Source organism: Lactuca sativa, chromosome 7, assembly GCF_002870075.4.
Source record: "Lactuca sativa cultivar Salinas chromosome 7, Lsat_Salinas_v11, whole genome shotgun sequence".
Classification (NCBI taxonomy): domain Eukaryota; kingdom Viridiplantae; phylum Streptophyta; class Magnoliopsida; order Asterales; family Asteraceae; genus Lactuca; species Lactuca sativa.
The window spans coordinates 177,048,757-177,070,067 of record NC_056629.2 but is presented as its reverse complement, the minus strand read 5'-3'; the positions used below and the strand labels follow the sequence as shown (position 1 = coordinate 177,070,067).

Below are 21,311 nucleotides of genomic sequence, written 5' to 3'. Positions count from 1 at the left end.
TATGATGCCCTGGCGATAGGGGCCACACCATGCACCAGTTCGATCCGAAACTCGACCTGTCTCTCCGAAGGTATTCCTGGCAACTCCTATGGAAACACATCTGCAAACTCCCTGACCACATGAACTTCAAAAACTGAAGTCTGATCTCTAGCTCGCGTATCTACTACATATGCTAGAAAGCCTACACACCAGTGGTGAATATACTGTCGAGCCCTAGCCGCTGAATAGAACCCGGATCCCATTCAGGTGCCCTTGCCATAAGCAATCAGTTCTCCCCCACTTAGGGTTCGAACTACCACTCGTTGGCCCTCACAATCTATCATGGCACCAAATCGACTAATCCAACCCATCCCCACAATCACACATACTTCCCCCATGGGAATCAGAATCAAATCAATCGGGAAGGACACTTTGACGATTTCCAACTCACATCCTCGATAGACAGAAGAAGCCGAAACTTCGTGTTCGTTGGCGATAGAGACTCACAACGGACACTCTAGCTCGCCTGCGAGCGCACTAAACTCCCTACTAAAGTCCTGAGACACGAAGGACCGACTCTCTCCCCCCTCCCCCCCCCCCCCCCCCCCCCGAGTCAAATAGAACCAAAGCGGGCAATGAGTTCACTAAAAACATACCTAAACACAGGTACAACAGATAAGTATAACACAAACATAATAATGAGGTAAAGAATAGAAACATACCAGCAACCACATCCGGTGCTGCCCTGGCCTCCTCGGCTGTAAGCTGGAAGGCACGACCCTGAGCATTCGGAGGCTCTGCCTTAACTAGCCTCCCATCTGCAATCCTCAGAGTAGCCGGCGCTGAAGCCTACGCCAGCTTGGCGGCTAGCAGGGGGCATTGGGCCTTCATATGGCCCACCTGCTCACAGTGATAACAAAGTCTGACTCTGGAGGTCGGAGTCTGCTGCCTGCAATCCCTGGCCAAATGGCCCTGCTTGCCACACCGGTGGCACCCACTCCCTGAACGACACGTCCCTAAATGAGCCTTTCCGCACCTTCTGCAAGTGCGGCCTGGCTGTCCCCCAACTTTGGTATCGGCGGTCTTGGACCGCTTCGGCGCCAACTGCGACTGTGTCGGGGCCTGCCGCTGCTCCCTCAACTGCAGCTCGATATCCAACTCATGCCGCCTAGCGGTCTCCTGTAACTCCAAAAGAGTATCACATCGCTGGGTAGACACAAACTATCGGATATCGGTCTTGAGCATGCTCAGATAACGAGTCATATAAGCCTGCTCGGAAGCAAACTTTGTGCAGAACATCGCCCTCTCGGTGAACACACAAGTGATCTTCATCACCGACTCCCCATCCTGTCTCAAATTAGAAAACTCTTGAGCCAAACGTTCCTGCTCAACCCGTGGAATGTAACGGGCGTGAAACATGTCCCAGAACTGCTCCCAAGTGACAACAGCTCTCTACTCGTCAAAGTAATACCCTGTTGTCAACCTCCACCAGTCCTTGGCCCCGAGCCTGAGCAGGTTCAGGGCACATCTGACCTTCTGGTCAGAAGGACATGAACAGGTAAAGAAACATCCCTCCACATCAGAAATCCACTGCATAGCCTTGATGGGGTCCTAGGTCCCATCAAAAGTAGGGGGATTCGTTTTGTCGAAGTCCTTATACTGGAAGCCCCGACCGGCTCCCACTCCACCTCCTACCGCGGTTACAGCTGATGTAGTTGCGGCGGCAGTCGTCTCCGCAAGGGTTGCGCATCTGTAATCAAAGTACTCCATCATGGCGGAATTGATAGTTCCAAACAACTCCGGAATCTGACTCTGGACAACCTCAACCACCTCATCATGGATGATCTCCTTGACTCGATCCTTTGTCATCACTGGCTCCTCCTGACTAATAACCTCAGGGGCTACTGGGGCCTCCTGATCACCCTGCTCTGATCCCGATCCGGATCCCGACACGAAACGCCTCGTGACCACCATACTGAAAATACAATAGGAAGATATCAGATATTCCGCACAAATAATAGGGGACTAAATCCCGACAAAACCCTAGGGGTTGTGATTTCCTTGCTACGCGTATGGGTCCTGTGCTTTCAGTAGTACGGGCCCATACTACCTTCCACACCTACCCATATTTGTCTTAAGTATCACCACAACACCCTATCCATATACATAAACATAGAGAATGCTCAATCCTCATCCCCAGGGGAATAACTACCTCATAATTGGCCTTCAAGCCTCTCGCAACCCACCCATGAAACTTCCACCAACCTTGTAGCACTAATGTATGCTAGCCATACACGCTGGACCCTATAGACTTTCGAATATCCAATCCTACCCTAAGCCCTACTCAAAAGGAACAGAACATAAGGCCAAATCAAACATTCTCAGGCTATAAGATCTTGATTATATGCAGCGGCGTTGCATACATAAGTAACTATAGTAATGATGTCAATCTCATGTAAGGGAAAACCCTAGGCTAGCAGGCATCATGTAGTCAGGCAATTCTATCATGCAATTCCTGAAGATCCCTAACCTATTACTAGCATGCTGTTCTAACATATCATATAATCAAATAACTGTATGGTATTTTGGGGTTTACTTACTGGCTCCGGCTGATCGTACACATTGCATCCTCCTTTACTTATCTTGAAAACCATTTAGAAATTATATTTAAATCCTTCCTTGATTTGAGAGTGGATTCACATGCGTGTTCCTCCAATTCACCCAAACCAAGGCTCTAATACCAACTTGTAACACCCATAAAATTTACGCCGAATTTAAACTTTTCAAAAGATTTTTAAATCAATAGTTATTACAACTTTGTTTCCAAAATAGTCCATATCAGAGTTTTTCCCAGAAACCATAACAAAAGGTGAGGAGTTGTACGATCACGCCTTTGCCTTGCGCAATCCCCCGATGTACCTGAAACAATAAACTGAATCTGTAAGCCCGAAAGCTTAGTGAGTTCCCCCAAAATACCTAGCAACATTTTTATTAAAAAAAGTACTCTGATTTTTATAAAGCATAAACAAAATCGGTCTTTTCTGGCCGTGAAAAATGGGGATGTCACATGATGGTCGGCACTGAGAGTGGCCAAGATTGCGGTTTCAGCAGGAGATTTGTTCTTGATGGAGATCGGAAAGATCGTGCTTATAGGAAGTTGCCTTGGAAAGGCCAGTGGCAGTGCAAGGAAAAGGGGGAACCCCAGTGTATCAGTGTAAGTACACTGGGAGTACCGGTAAGGCTACCGGTTGGGTAAAGGGTTGTACTCGAAGGTAGTAATGACCGAATTATCTCGAGGATGATGTATCCAGGAATGGACCAATTGGGTGAAGTGCATAAAGCTGTAAGCAGATTGTAAGATAGTTGACCGTGGCAGACTTTGAGGACGAAGTCTAGTTTAAGTGGGGGAGAGTTGTAACACCCAGAATCCAGAAGACCCAAAAAGGAAAGAAAACCCTAAGTCAAAGGGGTCAACTCATCGAGTCTAAGGAGGAACTCGACGAGTCAGAGCAGGTTCCGTGTCACGGATTAAGTGGCCAACTCGGCGAGTCGGCAGTGGACTCAGCGAGTCTGGTATGGGTTTGGAAACCCTAATTCTAGGACTTAGTGCCCTATTTAAGCATCCTATTATCTTCCCTAGGGTTTCATTTGCGGCCTCTCTAGTCCAGAACTCGAAACCCTAGCCACCGAACTCCATTGTTGAGCTAGTTCTTGCCTTGAGAGTGAATTGAAGCTTGGAAAAGGAAGAAGGACCTTGGTGGTGCAAGAAGAAGCTATAAATCTAGAGTTGGGGTAGCATTGCAGATCATTTGGAGGTATAAAGCTTAAACCTTGGCTGTTACTCATCTAGATTCCCTTTCTAGCTTGTATTTTCCCCCTTCTTGGGTCATTTCCAAGGCCAATCTGAGTATTGAGCCTTTGAGGATGAAAAGGACTGCAGATCTGGGCATTTCTGAGCTTGAGGAGCTCTGTGTGGGTAGCTTTATCCAGCTATGGCTCCATTTCATGTCCTAGATCTTCATTTTAGCTTGGATTAGGAGTTTTAGCTCCATAGCACCTTGCATGCACGTAAAGTTAGCAACTTTACGTGCAATGCTAACATTAGAAGTCCAGATCTATGGGTTGAAGGTGTTGGAATGGACTGTAATCGGCAGAATAGAAATGTCACAAGGTGGACTCGATGAGTCAATTCCTGGACTCGGTGAGTCGGGTCGCAAACCAAAACCCTTCTGTCTGTGATTCGGATCAGTGAGTGGAGTTAGTAAAGGATTCAACCAGTCTGGGTTTGTAATGCACCTGAAGGTCATAGTACTCGACGAGTTGAAGAGGAACTCGGCAAATCCAAGGCAATCTTCTTAGTTATGAAGATGAACTCGACGAGTTCAAGGATGAACTCGGTGAGTCGGTTAAAGATAGTCCTAAAGTGATAGATGATGGAAAACTCGTCGAGGTGTCGCTAGACTCGACGAGTGGAGTCGGGGTTGTTGTGCGACTTGAGGAGCATGGACTCGGCGAGTTGGCAGAACAACTTGACGAGTCGAGTCAACTGGAAGGTTGACTTTAACCAAATGACTTAGTTGGCTTCTTGAGGACAGTTAGGTCAAGTGTTGCTATTTTTTTTTGGTATTGGTAGCCCGGGGAGCTAGAGGAGCAGCAGTTCGGAGAGTTGTGGATAGCAGCCAGAGGGTTATCTGCAATTTCAGCAGTTCAAGGTGAGTCTCCTCATTGTTTGTATGGGTTTATGGCCGCAATGCTGGTCCATTTAGTTTACATATGATAGGAAGACCCAGGGGTTAGCCCTAGGCATTACGCATGAAAGACCAGAAGATGGCTCCTGGAACACAATATGTTATTACGTCTGACAGGAAGGCCCAAGGGTTAGCCCTAGGCAATATGTATGAAAGACCAGGAGGTGGCTCCTGGCGCACTGTATGATATTACATAGGAAAGATCAGGAGGTGGCTCTTGGCGCACTGTATGCTATTATGTATGAAAGACCGGAAGGTGGCTCCTGGCATACTATATGTTGAGTTGCCTAGTAGAGTAGTATGTATAGTTGTCTTGGTGATGTTTGCATGGAAGAACAGGGGGTGGCCCTTGGAACTTGTCTTTAAGACTGAGGGAGTGGCCCCAGGCTTGACCAGGAAGACCACGTGTGGCCCGTGGCATAACCGCAAGACTATGTTTGGCACATAGCACCTTAGCAAGACTATGTTTGGCACATAGCACCTTAGCAAGACTATGTTTGGCACATAGTACCTTTTGCAAGACTATGTTTGGCACATAGCACCTTACTTGATTATGGATATGTTGGTTATGTATGGCATGTATGGACCAGTTGGTATGTATGGTATGTGGGATTTGGGGAACTCACTAAGCTTCATGCTCACGGTTTTCAGTTTTGGTTTCAGGTACCTTGTTTTCAAGGAAAAGAGCCGGCTCGATCGCATCACATCACACTATGTTTTCTGCACCTGAGATCTTTGGGATTACACTCTGATATGGTTTTGTGATAATATGTTTTGATTATTGACACTTTAGTTTGACATGAGATATTAGTATGAATTTTTTATACTGTTGGTTTTATATAATAACTCAATTAAAACGAAATTTTTGGTCTTAAATATTGGGATGTTACACAACCTCTGTATAACCATCGAACTTTGGGGTGCAGATCCGGTTCATGAAATAATAGACTCCATCTCCCTTGATCTCTAAGTTCTTCTCCATTCCTCTCAAGACTTCATCCGCCATGTTCTCTGGTTTTAGGGCTTCCAGCTAAGCCTCTCTGATTTGTGCGGATAAGTGGGAATGGATGGTCATGGTTAGTGCTTTCACACTGCGACCTGAGTACTCTTTCCGGCTGAGGGCATTCGCTACCACATTGGCCTTTCCGGGATGGTAGCGTATTTCGCACTCATAATCATTGAGTAACTCTACCTATCGCCGTTGTCTCATGTTCAAATCCTTCTGATCGAAGATATGTTGTAGGCTCTTGTGATCGGTAAAGACGGTGCACTTGGTTCCGTAGAGATAATGTCTCCATATCTTCAACGTGAAGACCACTGCTCCCAATTCCAGGTCGTGAGTTGTATAATTGACTTCGTGTGCTTTCAGTTGTCTCAAGGCATAAACAATAACTTTTCCTCACTGCATGAGCACATAGCCTAGGCCCTGATTGGATGCATCGCAATAAACAACGAAGTCCTCCGTCCCTTCGGGCAGAGACATGATAGGTGCGCTGCATAGGGACTGCTTCAATGTTCGGAACGCAATGTATTGATTTTTACTCCAACAAAATTGTACACCTTTCTGAGTCAGAGTGGTTAAAGGTTTGGCAATTCTGGAGAAATTCTGGATAAACCTACGATAGTAGCCAGCGAGACCCAAGAATTAACGGATCTCTGTGGGCATCTTCGGTGATGACCAATTCTCTATCGCTTTGATCTTGTAGGGGTCCACGTGTATGCCTTCCTCGCTTACCACGTGGACTAGGAAGGTTACTTTTCGAATCCAGAATTCGCACTTGGAGAATTTCTCGTATAGCTTCTCCGCTCTTAGAGTTTTCAGCACAAGCTTCAAGTGCTTTCTGTGATCTTCCTCTCTTATGGAATAGACAAGTATATCGTCAATGAACACGATTACGAACTTGTCCACGAAAGAACGACACACCCGATTCATCAGGTCCATGAATACCGCCGGTGCATTGGTTAGACCGAAGGGCATTACTACGAACTAGTAGTGACCATATCGAGTTCGAAATGCTGTCTTAGGAACATCACTCTCATGGACTCGCAGCTGATGGTACCCTGATCATAGGTCTATTTTTGAGAGGTAGCTGGCTCCTTGAAGTTGATCGAAAAGGTCGTCGATTCGTGGAAGAGGATAACGGTTTTTGACAGTGAGCTTGTTCAGTTCGTGATACTCGATACACATCCAAAAAGATCCATCCTTCTTTTTCACAAATAAGATCGGGGCTCCCCAGGGTGAGGAACTTGGTCTGATGAATCCTTTGCTGGTTAGCTCATTGAGTTGGCTGATAGCTCTTGCAATTCTGTTGGCGCTAGGCGGTAAAGGGATTTAGCTACGGGGGTAGCTCCGGGGATTAAGTCGATGCAAAATTTGACTTGGCGTTCGGGAGGGATTCACGGGAGCTCTTCGGAAAAGACATCAGGAAAGTTGCATACTTCGGGGATGCTCTCGAGGTTTTTAACTTCCTATTTTTCATTAATGACATGGGCTAGGAATGCATGACACTCCTTTCGCATAAATTTTTGGGCTTTGATGCACGAAAAGATACGGAGGTTCGTGCTGAGTTTATCGCCATAAATCATGAGGGTTTCACCAGAGGGAAGATTGAGATGAATAACTTTCTTGTAACAAAGGATATCGGCACGATTGGGGCTCAACCAATCCATGTCGATGATGACATCGAAGCTTTTTATGGAAACTGACATAAGATCGAAGAGAAAGGAATGATCATTTAGGGTAAGGGTACAACCGATGAATATATTGTTAGTGATCTCTTTCTCACCATTATCCATCTTAATGGTAACATTTCTCTTATAATGTCCGACTTCCCCACAGCCATAGGAGGCTTGACCAACACCTGCTCCAAAGGCCTGATTGGTTGGTTGGACTCATGTTTTGCAAAAACGAATTGTGTGCCCCTTCTTGCCACAGCTGTTGCAGAACATGTCACGTCATAGGCCGAGATTATGATGATAATTGCACTTGCTGCACCGAGGGAGTGTACCAGTATATCCGCTGGTAGGTGCTTGAGTTGTAGGAGCAGCGACCGGAGTAGTAGCAGCGTGGACTGCCACTGTTTGTTGTTTCTTTGAGGGATCCTGCAAAGACTGGCCCTTACGCTGTTTCCAAAATTTTCTCTTCCTACCACTCGCCTTCGTTGGTTCGGGAGCGGCTGGTATTTCTTCAAGATCAACCTTGTGATCTATCAAGGTCTGCGCCAAGCACTTGGCACTGTCAAAAGTGGTTGGCCTAGCGGCCAAGACATTTCCTTGCATTGGGGTGTCAATCCCCAAATGTATCTTTCTATCTTTTTGCTTTCCGGGGTAACCATTCCCGGACAAAGAAGAGCCAGATCACAGAATCTAGCTGTGTCCAAGGTACAAAAAGAGGGACGCCATTTGCTGCTCAAACCGCAGCAGGACATGCTATTCGTGCAGTAGTAGATCAAGGTATGCAACGAGCAGAAGTCATGATTAAAGGTCCCGGTCTCGGAAGAGACGCAACATTACGAGCTATTCGCAGAAGTGGTATACTATTAACTTTCGTACGGGATGTAACCCCTATGCCACATAATGGTTGTAGACCCCCGAAAAAAATACGTGTGTAGAAATAAAAATTGAAGATATTTCAATAGCAAGAGAAACAAAGGAAGAGAAACAAGAGAAATAAATGATTCAATGATCTGATCAAATAATATTATTATGGTTCGAGAGAAAATAACTGTATCTACTCGGACACTACAGTGGAAGTGTGTTGAATCAGCAGCAGACATTAAACGTCTTCTTTATGGGTGCTTTATTCTGTCTCCGCTTATGAAAGGTCAAGCAGACACAATAGGCATTGCTATGCGAAGAGCTTTGCTTGGAGAAATCAAAGGAACATGTATCACATGCGCAAAATCTGAGAAAATATCACACGAATATTCTACCATAATGGGTATTCAAGAATCAGTACATGAAATTTTAATGAATTTAAAAGAAATCGTATTGAGAAGTAATCTCTATGGAACTTGTGAGGCGTCTATTTGTGTCAGGGGCCCCGGATATGTAACTGCTCAAGATATCATCTTACCGCCTTATGTAGAAATCCTCGATAATACACAGCATATAGCTAGCTTGACGGAACCCATTGAGTTGGTTATTGGATTACAGATCGAGAAGAATCGCAGATATCTTATAAAAGCGCCAAATACCTATCAAGATGGAAGTTATCCTATAGATCCTGTATTCATGCCTGTTCGAAATGCGAATCATAGTATTCATTCTTATGAAAATGGTAACAAAGAGATACTATTTCTCGAAATATGGACAAATGGAAGTTTTGCGAGCAAGCTAGCTTGCTGACTCTCCTAGTGGTTTGGCGGCAAGGAAAGGGGCATTCGGGAAGCGACTAGTCGCTTCTGGCGAAGCTTCTAGAAGGCCGACCACTACATAGAGAGATCCATATACCAGTCATGAGCGATAGCGAAGCCTAGAGAGGCGGAAGCAGTAGCTTCTAGGACGAAGCCGAGCCACTAGTGGAGTGGCCAAGGAGGCCTACTATACCGATACTGGATTAGTAACCGGTGAAATCCCCCAATCAAAATTGAAGTGAACTATTGAACAGTTTGATTGATCAGACAAGTACCAAGGCTTTCGGTAGACTTCTTTCATTTCCGAATTTGCTTGCGACAAGTCCTAGCATTAGTATGAGTTCGTTGATCGCGTAAGGGTGATCCATCTTGATGACGAATTCCACGATAACAAGAAATAGAAATTAATCGTTCGATGTCTGCTCGTTCTCCCCTCTTCAATTCCCAATGAACAACATGATCCTGACCTATCATTTGTTCAATTTGGTCGATCTGATACTTAGTTAATTCTTTTATCTTTATGTTCCCACTGATAACCTCTCTTTCCGATCTCATTCAGATAATAAGCCAGTCCGCTTTATTAGATAGTGAGTGGGTAAGAGAGGTGCTTGGTCTGTCTCCGAATGTGGGCCTAGAAGCATTAGCCGAGTCTCTGAATATTCCCGAGGGTTCTCAGGATAAAGACAGCCTTAAGGTGCTAACGGAGCTTCTACGGTCTCAGTCCATGAAGGTGCTTGCTTTATTGGTTGGCAACATGGTTATAGTCGTTATGAAGAATGAAGGAGCGACGAAGGAGCTCACTTCCACGACATGGGAAAGGATCATGGGATGAGGAAAAGAAAGAAAAGGTGCAAGGTGAGGAGATATCGAGAGGTAGAATAGGTGAAATGAGTTCAAAGGAATTAGTTAAGACACGCTTCTTTAGCACAGGCCACGGAGTGAAGTTGGAAGGTTCAATGAACTACGCGAAGGGGAAATCTTGGGCGCTATTGTTGTCTATATACAAGTGGTGTAGGCGAAGCTGTGGCGACTCGTGGAGTAGACAGCGAGCTCCTCTTGAACAGAAAGCAGCAAGCTGCAAGCACTACTCCAAAAGCAGTGAGCTCCGCAACAAAAGCGAAGCGAGCCGCGGTAGCCTATTAAGTTTTTCAGCTGCATCGTACCGTACTATGGGAGGGTTCCGTACCTCCTTTAGATAGAGCCCCCCTGCTCCTAATGTAGAGCTAGAACTACTGCTACCGTGGAATCCGCGGTCACACATAAGTATCTCGCCTTCCAAAAGAAGTGGCTGCTAATTAGCACTAATGCTAATGGGGACCATCGATCAAGAAGGACTTCGGAGACTACAATCGAATTGATCAAAAAAGAGAAATAGGGCCAACTCTTCTAGTTGCGCCTCTAACCTTACTACGCTACCCTGATAAAAGGTCGAATTCAGCAGGACTGCAGGCACGAAATGCCGATCAAATCCGTTAAAGGAAGCCAAATCAAAGCGGGCAAACAAGAAGATCTGACTGAGTTGATGATGGATCGGATCTCGAAAGGCGAGAGGCTTTCATAAAGACGTATGAGAAACAGAGGGTTGAGAGAGGCTTATTGCACGATCCACCCAACCGCTAATAAATGCTGCATAAGATAAGAGAGTGGGAGGCCGGCCCCCGCCCATCTGGAGGTGCACACCCATTTATGAACATATACAAAGGGCTAAAGAGAGAAGTCCATGGAGAACTACCAAATCCAATGACTTTGATTTGTTCATACCATTCTGTCATCGATCACTACTGGGTCGGTTGGTGAGTCACCCAAAAAAAGCATCGAGAAAGGTCAAGCATATATGTTTTATGAAATGATCAGCGGTTTCATTTATGCTATGCCCTGCATCGTGTTCATCTGTGTTTATTGAGCTTTCAGCGCCATGCGCTTTGCTTCGCTTTATAAAAGAGAGAGAGCCTTGTCTTGAGAGTGAAAAGAAAGGGCAAGCGATAGAAAGGATAGTCCCTCGCGTGTTTGCGAGAACTACTAGAAAATGGTGAGATCATCAGATCATTAGTGAAAGAAGGACCAACGACGATCCTATCCTAAAGGAGAAGAAGGAGTAGGAGGAGTCAGTTTTCTTTGAAGATCGAGGAATCAATCTCCCAATTATGCCATTCGGAAGAAGTCTTCTACAGAGGGAAAGCCTGTTACGAGTAAGTGGAGAGGAAAGATCTCCAGAGATTCTTATCTCATTCCATTCCAGTGGCTCAACCAGTAACCAATGGCGAAAACTAAAAAATCCATGGTTTCCCGGTAGAACCCTATTTCGCCCAAGTTGTTTCAGAACTGGAAAAAAGAAGCGGTTTTTCGCACAGCTTGTGCATAGTGCAGGTCCCACTTGTATATCGTATTTGGCCGAAGAAGCATCAGACAGGTTGGAGTTCTAACCTTCTTGGGATTCCATGGACCAAGATCTGGTTTTATTATATGGGCAATACCGATCTACTTTAGTAGATCATATGGATGTAGAAAAAGCTTCTCATTTTGATGAATTGGAAACATCTCTTTTCCATTTCTATTTACCCAGTTCATATCTTTGTTTCGTGTGTTCCCCGGAGGAATTCGATCTCTTCAATCTCGGGATACCACCTAAATAACTATAACTGCGGCCAGAGAGTCAAATAGGTCGGGAAGAAAGAGTCTGAGGTTGGGTTGGACGACATACATCTTGGTTGGTCCCACCACCACTGGGGATTGGACATATATAGAATCTTTCTTCTAAAAAAGTCTTATATATATATATATATATATATATATATATATATAATTTTGTATTCTTATTTATTTAAATAGCAGCAAGACCACAAAACGGGGTGAAAAAAACCGAAAGCCCTTCTTTTAAGTTCCTCCAATATACATGGCTTACATACCCGGCTCAACATTCTTGGAAAACAATCGAATCGAGGGTCCGGAGGAGAATTGGCCATTCAATCTTGTGAACTAATCGAGACCGAAATTGGAGAAAGAGATATGAACGGAAAGGAATAACCAATCGATGAAAGAACATGAAACCATTCTGTTTCAATAGAGGTACGAGAAAGGGTTGGGGGCAATGAAGTAGGTGAAGTGGTTGGATTTTGCGAGTTGTTCCCACCACTGTTGGATGTGATTCCAAGAGCCGAACGAGAATGAATACCACACAGAAAAGTCAAGACCAGGCTCCCTAATGGAATGTTTAACCGATCCATTCCGGATCGACCGAATTGGTACGGAAGTTGTAACATGGGAAAACCACGGAAAACACGACTTATTTGAATAACCCGGTGACCTACCAATTGTAGAAGTAGGATTTTTGGCAAGCAATAAGCACTTAAATAATACAATTCAAGTGTACCATCTTCTTTCTCATTTCGAGGAAAAGGTGCGGAAGGAAAAGGAAACAACGGAGGGATCCGAATCGGACCTAAATGGGAATGACATGAAAAGTCATGTTGCTAAGGGCTGATGTAACACATCTTAAGAACGAGAATCTCTTTCTCCATGATAAATTATCTCATAAGGAAAGAGAGATGAAAAAGGGGAGAGACAAGGAGATGAAAGAAAAACCTACAGAGGGCACTAACCCTACTATAGACGAGATACCTAATACTGACATTAAGAAGAAGGTGAAGAAACCTAATACTGGCAAGAAGAAGAAGAAGAAACCCCCAGACTAGAGCCTTCAGTGCTTTGGTTGGGTGGTCAGGTGAGCCCTAAGAAAATTGGCTTAGAAAAGATGAGATAGGGTGGATGATTGATTGGTACCGGTTAATGATGCGATGGGTCCTAATCAATGTGATTGGCATAGTTCACTTTTAGCCCCAGCAACATATAGCAGTTGCATTTGACCGAGTTGAAGTAGCAGATCCAACCAATCCGTTGACCAAGTGAAGGCTGCATAGGCACTAGTCACGAACGTCCAACTCGAAGCAGCTACTTCACCCCTGGAACAAAGCAGTGGTCCTTCTTCGACCTTCCGTAAGACCACCCCTTCTCCGCACTCAAGTTGCTGTGAGTGAAGACTATCATTCCTGTTTCATGAGCAAACTAACTACCTTGTGAAGCAAATACACCCTCATAATCACATAACACTGCCTGCCTGTGTGAACAACCACCAGCTTCAACAGCTATGCCTAATCAATTACTGTTAGGATAAGCGAAATCGAAGAGGTTAGTTAGAAGGTAAGGCACGGAGTGATTAACTAGTTGCGGATCTTTTGTATCATGGGCCACAGCTACTTGGGTAGAGACTGCTGAACATCATTTGGGCAGGCCTAAGCCCATATAGATTCTGGGTAGCCCCATAGAAAACTAGTATACAAGTAGGCCACATCGCTGTAAGCATCAGCCCCAGGCAATCTTTCTGGTGTGGGTAGTGGTTCATTGGAAACTATTTCAGGTTCCGACTCATCAACCTGAAGAATGGTTTAATATACTTCATGGAAAAAGGATAGCATAAAAGAAAGAAGATATGGCTTTGCAAGAGACATGATATTTTTGAGAAGGGATAAGGTACGTAAGTCAGTCGCCTTAATTCCTACAGTGCGAGAGGTATGAAGTAAGTCGAGTGAAAGGAGAGGGATCTGGCTTTGATAGGGCTGAAAGCTTTGTCAATCGGGTAGCAGAAAGAGGTTGGTCCACAGGTACCTGTCATATCTTTCATCCGGGGGAGCCTACCTGCCCAATCATGTTGATATAGAAGTGTTATAGAGATGACTACTGATAGTTGAAGTAAGGAGTCTGAACCTTCATCTTCTGACGCCAACTCCAAGCATTAGTCGATTAGCAGGGTTTCAGTGTTGAGTTTACATACTGGGTCTCCGAGCTGAAGAAGGTCTCCGAAAGCCCTCTTTCCTGCTTCGAGTAGAACCTATTTTCAGTCTAATGCCACATCTGACTCAACAGCTCCTTCTTCCTCTCCTCTGAGAACTCTACTTTGATTCCAGCCTCAACTACTGGTGTGTCTTCTGCTTCCCTAATGGCATCTTCACTCATGACAGACTCAAGCATCGAGTCTTCATCGTTGTCACAGGCTACGGCTTTGCAGTCCTACACCACTACATCAGGTTCGTTGTCCTTTGTTCACCCAAAACCATTGTTGCTCGGTTCTCCTTTTTCAAATGGGAAGGCTTCCCGGACAATCAACGTAAACAAAGACTCAACCTAAGCTAAGGCTCTTTCCCTCTGTGGTTGTTACGAAGATACTACGTGGATAACAAAGAGTAGTAGTACTATCCGTACGTAATAGGAAGAGTTCTCCTACGAAAAAGTATTTGAGAATACCCTGAAGTAACGAGCTAACGAAAGGCTTAGAATCAATGCTTTGACCGGGAATGTCGAATCAAAGAACGTATTGTGCTAGGTCCTAGTCATTCTTACTGACTTAGCTAATTCAATTCTTTCTTCTGGGAAGCCCTTTTTCTAATGAGAATTCAATACCTTTCTAATGAGATGTGATATGTATAGGGCTAGCTGAACTAAGCCTCATCTGAGGAGGAAAGTTTGCAGCTTGATTCCTTCTTAGTTTTGGGATATGATTCTTCGCATCTCGAAACAAAAGAGGTTTTGCTCAAAGGCTGACGTAGAAGAGTTTCGGTATTCAAATGATCTCTTCCTATTCCACGACATTTATTGGATAACTTATCCCAAGGAGTGAAGCTACAATAGACCCAATTCATGTTCCTCTGTCAAGATCAAGATGAAGGGGGGGAGGATGAGATCTTTAGGCTGGTTAGTGGGGGTCCATGGCTAAGATGGAATCTTCACCTTTGCTTTCAAGCTATCAAAGCCGGGAACCAAAGACGTTTAGGATCGATTCCTTATTCCCCAAAGGGAGTATTTTCCAACCATCCTAAAGAGAATCAAGATATCTCAGGAACCAGAAGAGACTGCTCAGGATGAATGTATGGGTAACAAAGCCGAGGAGGTGTAGTCAAGGAGATAATTCCCAAGGAGAGTGATTGGGCCCAAACAAAGAAGGGAGGATCTGGAAGAAAGGGTTGATACTGGGTCAACTATGGCAGTGACTGAGGGGGACTTGCTCTGTGATAAACAAATGACTCCAAACAATAACCTCAAGGCAGCCAATCCTAATAAAAGAGGTGAACCTGAGAAGAGCAGTAAGAGTAAGCATTCAGGTGGTGGTGCTATGACCTTAAAGGTGGAAGATCCTCCCCTGGTTCTAACCACCCTGAATGAAGAGTGGGCGAATAAAATGAAGAACATATAAGTGATGTTGAATTCTAAGAAAGAGGGGGATGGGGAAAGTCAAGGCCAAAGAACAAAAGACAAATAAGGGCTGCACAAGACTAAAAACCAGAGGCAGCGCTAAGGTGCGAAGAGAATGTAAAAACAACAATAGTTCCACATTAAGGTCCTTATATGGAATGTCAAAAAGATTGGTAAAGTCGAGAAGCATAGAGAGGCCTTTTAGAGCACAAGAGGCAGATTTTATTGGCTTGGTGGAAAGCAAAGTGAGGAGTGGAAAGGCGGCCAGAATTACCAGATGCTTGAGAAAGGATTGTAGTAAAGCCATTACTGTGGAGAATGAAGCCGGGAACGGCAAAATTTGGCTGATCTGGAATATAACTATGACATTAACGAGATATATAGATCTGATCAGACTAGATCTTGTAGCTGTTGGGGGAAGGAAGGAAGGAAAGTAGGGTTTCCTTCCAGGACCGGAGAAGGTAAAACTCTGGGCGGGATGCCAGGTTTTGCCTACGCTACGGTTTCACAAGATTGAACCTTCTTTGTTCAACCGAAGAAAAGGAGTTCCAGAACACGAGGGAATGTACTTTCATCCCCAGGACCGCCCCGTCTATGTACTCGGGGCCTCCCCCGATTGCTGGAAGATGCGCGCGATACGATAAAGGCCCTTGGGAGAAACCAATGAAAAGCCAGGGTAGAGCCTCGGAGCCGGCCCAAGCGAAGATCGGCACTCGCAGGCTTGAGGAGCAGCCCGAAAAAGGGAAAGCCGTGGAGACAGCAGACTCGTCAGTCAAGCACACCGTGAGGCTGACTACAGCAGACCGGGAGGTTACAATTCCTGTTTTCCTGTTTCAATTTCCGGGAGTGAATGTAGGAAGTGCAGACGGTGGATCAGGTGTGAACATTCAACCAAAGGCGTCTTGGGGATCGGCAATAGCTAAGCATTGTGGCCATCACAGTTCCAGCTACGTATGGCTGGCGTACAACCTACGGGCTTCTTAGACAAAAGAAAAACAAGAAAAAAGTCTGCCTTCTTTGGTACCTTTAGTCCAATCTTAGACAAAGAGCAAGGAGGATATGAAGCACTACTGGGTAGACCATGGCTCCAACCAGGTGGTTCATGACTGGGCTAAGAAAAAGAGTCTCAAGCAGGGAAACGCAGGATGGAAGGCGGAAAAGGCTTGGCTTTGTTTCACAGAAAAAGGACTAAGGAAATTGAGTTTTCGTAGTGGTGATGCTGGCGTCAGTTGACCCGGTTGATAAATAAATAAAGATTTTTTTCATTTATTTATATGCAAGATCAAAGACGCGATTCGCGCGGGTTGGTTTTTTTTTTAAGAAAGCAAGCAGGTTATTTGTTCGATGGGCGATTCAGCGAGCCAAATCGCACTAATGCGATTCATTCGCCTACTATCCTATAGAGCAATTCAACCTCTTAGTAAGACTAGGGCTAGGAAAACTCATTCTATCTGGGGCCAGGTAGGTGAAGCGTCTAGCTTGGGGGCGCGCCGAATCCCTGAAAGGCCTTGGCGATTCTCCCATTTTGAAATATGAAGATAGAAAACCATAATTTTTCCAAACTTCACTTAAAGAGTCTCGTATCCATGCTGCCTCGACTTTAATTTAAACTCGATGTTTGTTAACTAAGCGGGACACCCCCAAACACTTTCTTATCAAAGCCCTTCCCCTTGTACAACCTTACCAGGCAGGCTGTTTTCATTATGTGTTCTTTACGGGAGGTTAGGAGTGAATTAAGCCAATGCCGACTTGGCCTACTTTGACTACGCTATTCTTCTCATTTCGAAAGAAGAAGAAGTAGCCCCGCCGACGACAACAGATTCAATAGCTGGGGATCTTGCTAAGAATGAAACTCCTAACCTTAAATCATAGAACCGGGGATGATTTCCAAGAATCCAAAGTTGGAACGGGGAAAAAAATCCCCAGTGGGTAGGTGCTTGAATTCTGTTTTAGATTCCTATTCCACTCCAACCAGTGCAGAACTCTTAACCTTTCTAGGACCCTCTCTACGGCAAGGTGCTGCTCTACTCTTTCCACTTGCTCCCTCGTGTATAGCGGTTGAGTTCTTCGCCTCACGGTTTGGCTACCCATCGTCATTCCCTCTCTGTCTAAAGTGAGAGGGGTTCTCTGCGCGTAGTGTAAGATTCCCCTGGATAGGTCTCGTAGGCAGCAGCATTCAAATGAGGAATCACACGTAGACGGACCTGAGCATTCTCCTGCTCTACGGAGCTAGAGTTGGGGCTGCTTGACGCTCTTCTCCTTTCGAGTGAATTACTTATGCTCTGATGCCTTTGATCAAATGGAAGGATGGATGCCAGCCTTTAGCAACTTCGTTCGGTACATTCCTTCTACCCAGCTCTATAGATGAGAGACTACCAAACTTAGAAAGAGGGGTCCCTAGTATGTGATTGAGTCAAGTTGTCCAATGCTTCTACTGAGAGAAAGAGAGTCTATTGACTGGCCTACCTACACCCATACACATCCGCAGTTCTTCTCCCAGCGCTGTAATTTTTTTTTGAGCTAGATCCGGAAATTGAAATAGGCTAGAGCTCCCTGTCCTTTTTTCTAAGGCTTTTTTGATCGAACTAGGAATCATACATTAGCTGAATGACTCGACAACCAGGTATTTCACTAACATGCACACAAGCTACCTATATTCTATATAACATCCCATCTCGTTTCATTGCCCCTGCATCCCGAAAAGATAGACTTCCTACTGGATGTCATACTAACTTGCAAGCTGTCAGCCTAGAGAGGAGGGCTCATAAGTCAACTAGCAGAGGGTGAAGGTGTACACTGCTGGTAAACCCTCTCTTTTTCTTCTCTAGGATTGAAGCTCAACTTGAATGAAAAGGGTATAGCTTCAAGCTTTTACCAGGTAATCATTCCTTCTTAGAAGAGTTTAAGAGCACTGGATCTCAACTCCTACATTGTCTCGCACAAAGATGTACTCCATCCAACTGAGCCAATAGAAGCGGTTAGAGCCGTTGGCTGATAATGGAGCAGGGAACAGTCATCACAAAAAGGTATCGAACAGTGGAAATACTATTTGAGCACACTTTAGTATGAGTACTTGTCGCGAACTGGATTCGAACCAGCACCTCTGGGAGCAAAAGACAGGCCCAACGAACTACCATTCATTTTGATCGCGACTTTGTTTACTCGGTTCCCCTCGCGGCTAAAGGGTACATCCGGGGCCGGTCGCATGGACCTACTTACCTTGCTTGTAGACCAACTGTAGAGCTAACCCTTGTTCTATTGGTTTGATGCTACCAAGACGATTTTTTATGCCCATCAAAGGACCTCGAGATGCTAATCCACGAAAAACGAGACGAGAAATTCGAAAGAAAAGAACTGATATACGGAACGAGGGCGACCCGTGGAAAGACATCGGTTTCTTACTAGTGCAAAGGAACTCTTTCTTGGCAACTTGGACAACTTCTAACGATGTTTGTCCCGCATATCACTAGATCGATCGGTATCTTTACAAATTTATAAAGCTTTCGTCTCAATTCATACTTAGTCGCGAGCAATCTACGTTTGTGATCTCGTATATTTTGCTTCTCTGACATCTTACTGACTTTCCCCCTCATCTTTTTGAAAAAAGACGCTCCACGGTGGTAAAGTCTCATCTTGTGTGTTGGCCGAAGTTACAATAGTGACATTGAACCCTCGAATATGTTCGAAGATCTCGAAATGATCTTCCAGTTCCGGGGAGAATTCGCAAAACTCCATTTCCATCAAGAATTGAATGGGCTTTTCCCGTATTTCAACCGGAAAATCTAACAGAGACATTACTGCGGAGATTGTTACCAAAAAATGAGACATTCCATGCCCTCGGAGAGTGCTTTGTCGTGCTAGGTCACTGACATATCCTTTTTTGTCTTGATTTTTTCCCAAGAATGGATTGGATCGAAACTCCTTTCCTGTCGAAGCCCTTTCTGGGTTTAACAGGCTATTACCGAAAATTTTGAAAGGGGTATGGGGTTATCAGCAAGCCACTGACCAATTTACTGAATTGAATAAAGATAGCTTCACCTGGAATGAAGAAGCAGCAAGGGCTTTCAGTCGTGTTCTGATGCACACCAAGTCTTTGTCACAAGTTTTGAGTGAATTTGTGCTCGTTCTTGTGCACCTCTGCTTGGATATGATCTACCATGTGACATATGCTACTTTTGTCTTGCTGCAATGGAGTGATTGCTGCTCACGTGCGCGGGCATCTACTGATTCACTTGATGACTGATGCTCAGCCACTGCTGTTGCTACTACAGAGTATTCTTCTCCTTGGCTCCGAGATGTAGTTACATGCTCATGATACTACTGTATTCGACTTAATAGTGATGTACTTTTAATAGACTTTTGGCTACCTTGCTCTCCCAAAGGAGCTTTCTAGCTACTGATCTCCTCGACCATCTTCCTTCTGGTATAAAGGAAAGAGCTTCTCGAGAGCCCCTATGCGACCTTCCACTTGCAGAGAGTCCTGCCGATGTAGCTCTTGTTCTTCTTCCTTATCGAGGTCTTCCCTTTCCTCTGATCAACAATTAAAGTGTCATTCAAGTCGTCAGTAAGCAAACTACCTTAATGAAATATGAAAGCGGCTGAAAAGAAAGCCATTTTTCGATAGTTATTCAAGGTGAAGTAAATCCCCTATATCTGATAGCTGTAACAGGCCTTCTTCTTACAGAGAAATGCCCCTATTGCGAATCTCTCTCATAAGAAAGAAGAGAGCTAGCATAAGCAGAGCTACCAGCTATACTACTAGAAGAGCAGCTACTATCAGTCCTAAAGAGCCAGTATCCATCCTTCACTCTTAACTTAAGGAAAGGATAGACCTTAGCGCTTCCTCTTGATCACAGTAATGCGGGAAGTCTGGCTAAAGGAAGATAGCATATCATAAAGAGATGAAAAAAAGAAAAATGAAGGCGTCAGCAAGGGACCTCTATCAAGTCATTATCTGATAGCTCTCACAGGGCTTCTTGCTAAAAAGAAATTTATATAGAGAGCGACTGATTCCAGGCTTAGTATCTTCGGTTTCATCTTATAGGCTGACTTGCATCACTCTAATAGGATTCCTTGCTTGCATCATATCGTACAAATATGGCATTAGAGAGCCCTTTCTCTTCCTTTATTCGCCGTAGGAAGAAATTCCAACTATGTTGCCTTCTAACGAGAGGACTGGAATCCGAGCTCCTAGGCAAAAGCTTGAAGCTTGAAGACAGAAAGAGAAGAGATTAACGGGATGCTTTATAGTCGAGGTTGCGCCTAATGCTTAATCTAACTATTAGGTACTATATTAGAGAAAGACTCAATCTGCCCAATACTATACGCTAGGAAGAACTTGATTAGGGTAGTAGCCCAGCTCTTGAAGGGGGAAGCACATAACTAAAAGGGTTCAGGCTTATACGATTCATGTTATCCCCCCGAAGCCCCTATCGCCTGCCTGGAACTCCTGAATTCACTCTTTAACTAGAGGAAGCGCCTAAAAGGGAAGCAACTGAGCTAGACTGCTGATCTTATGGAGTAGTCTAACCCTGGGAAAGAGACTGTAATCGCTGCCGAGAATAAACATGTTGTGTCGGGTGACTGGAATCCTCTGAGGTCAGCTGAACAGGCTGACAATCGGCAGAAGATGCTGAGCAAAGCTGCTGGCTTGAAGCGTGAGGCTGATCCGTAACATCAACTGCAGAAGAATGCGGTTAGAGTTGATGAACAGGAGAAGGCCGCAATACATCTCCATCATCATTCTCCCCCGGGGCTGATTAATTAGGTTAAGGAAAGAAGCGCCCCCATTAAAGAGAACATTCAAGGATACATCGAGTCTCTTGGATTTCACGTCATAGCGTCTATACCCGGACTGAGCATATCCAAGAAAGACACAAGTGGTTTCCTTGGGGACAATTTCTCTCTTAACTGCGCAGGAATATGAACAAAATACGTGCATCCAAACACTCGAAAATGCATATAGTACTGCTCCAGTAAGAAGTTC

The 21,311-nt window shown here is 44.8% G+C and overlaps 1 protein-coding gene and 1 non-coding gene across 2 annotated transcripts; both read left to right on the top strand.

The window, feature by feature from the left end:
* The first annotated feature begins 8,108 nt into the window (after positions 1-8,108).
* Positions 8,109-9,074, top strand: LOC122194916 (DNA-directed RNA polymerase subunit alpha). Its single transcript, XM_042896248.2, has one exon. It carries the CDS (start codon positions 8,433-8,435, stop codon positions 9,072-9,074), a length of 642 nt encoding a protein of 213 aa, XP_042752182.2. The 5' UTR covers positions 8,109-8,432.
* Positions 9,075-11,098: 2,024 nt separating this feature from the next.
* LOC111900480 (uncharacterized mitochondrial protein ymf1) lies at positions 11,099-11,791 on the top strand. Its single transcript, XR_008224963.1, has one exon. It is a non-coding gene; the product is annotated as an uncharacterized mitochondrial protein ymf1 (transcript).
* The last annotated feature ends 9,520 nt before the right edge of the window (positions 11,792-21,311 follow it).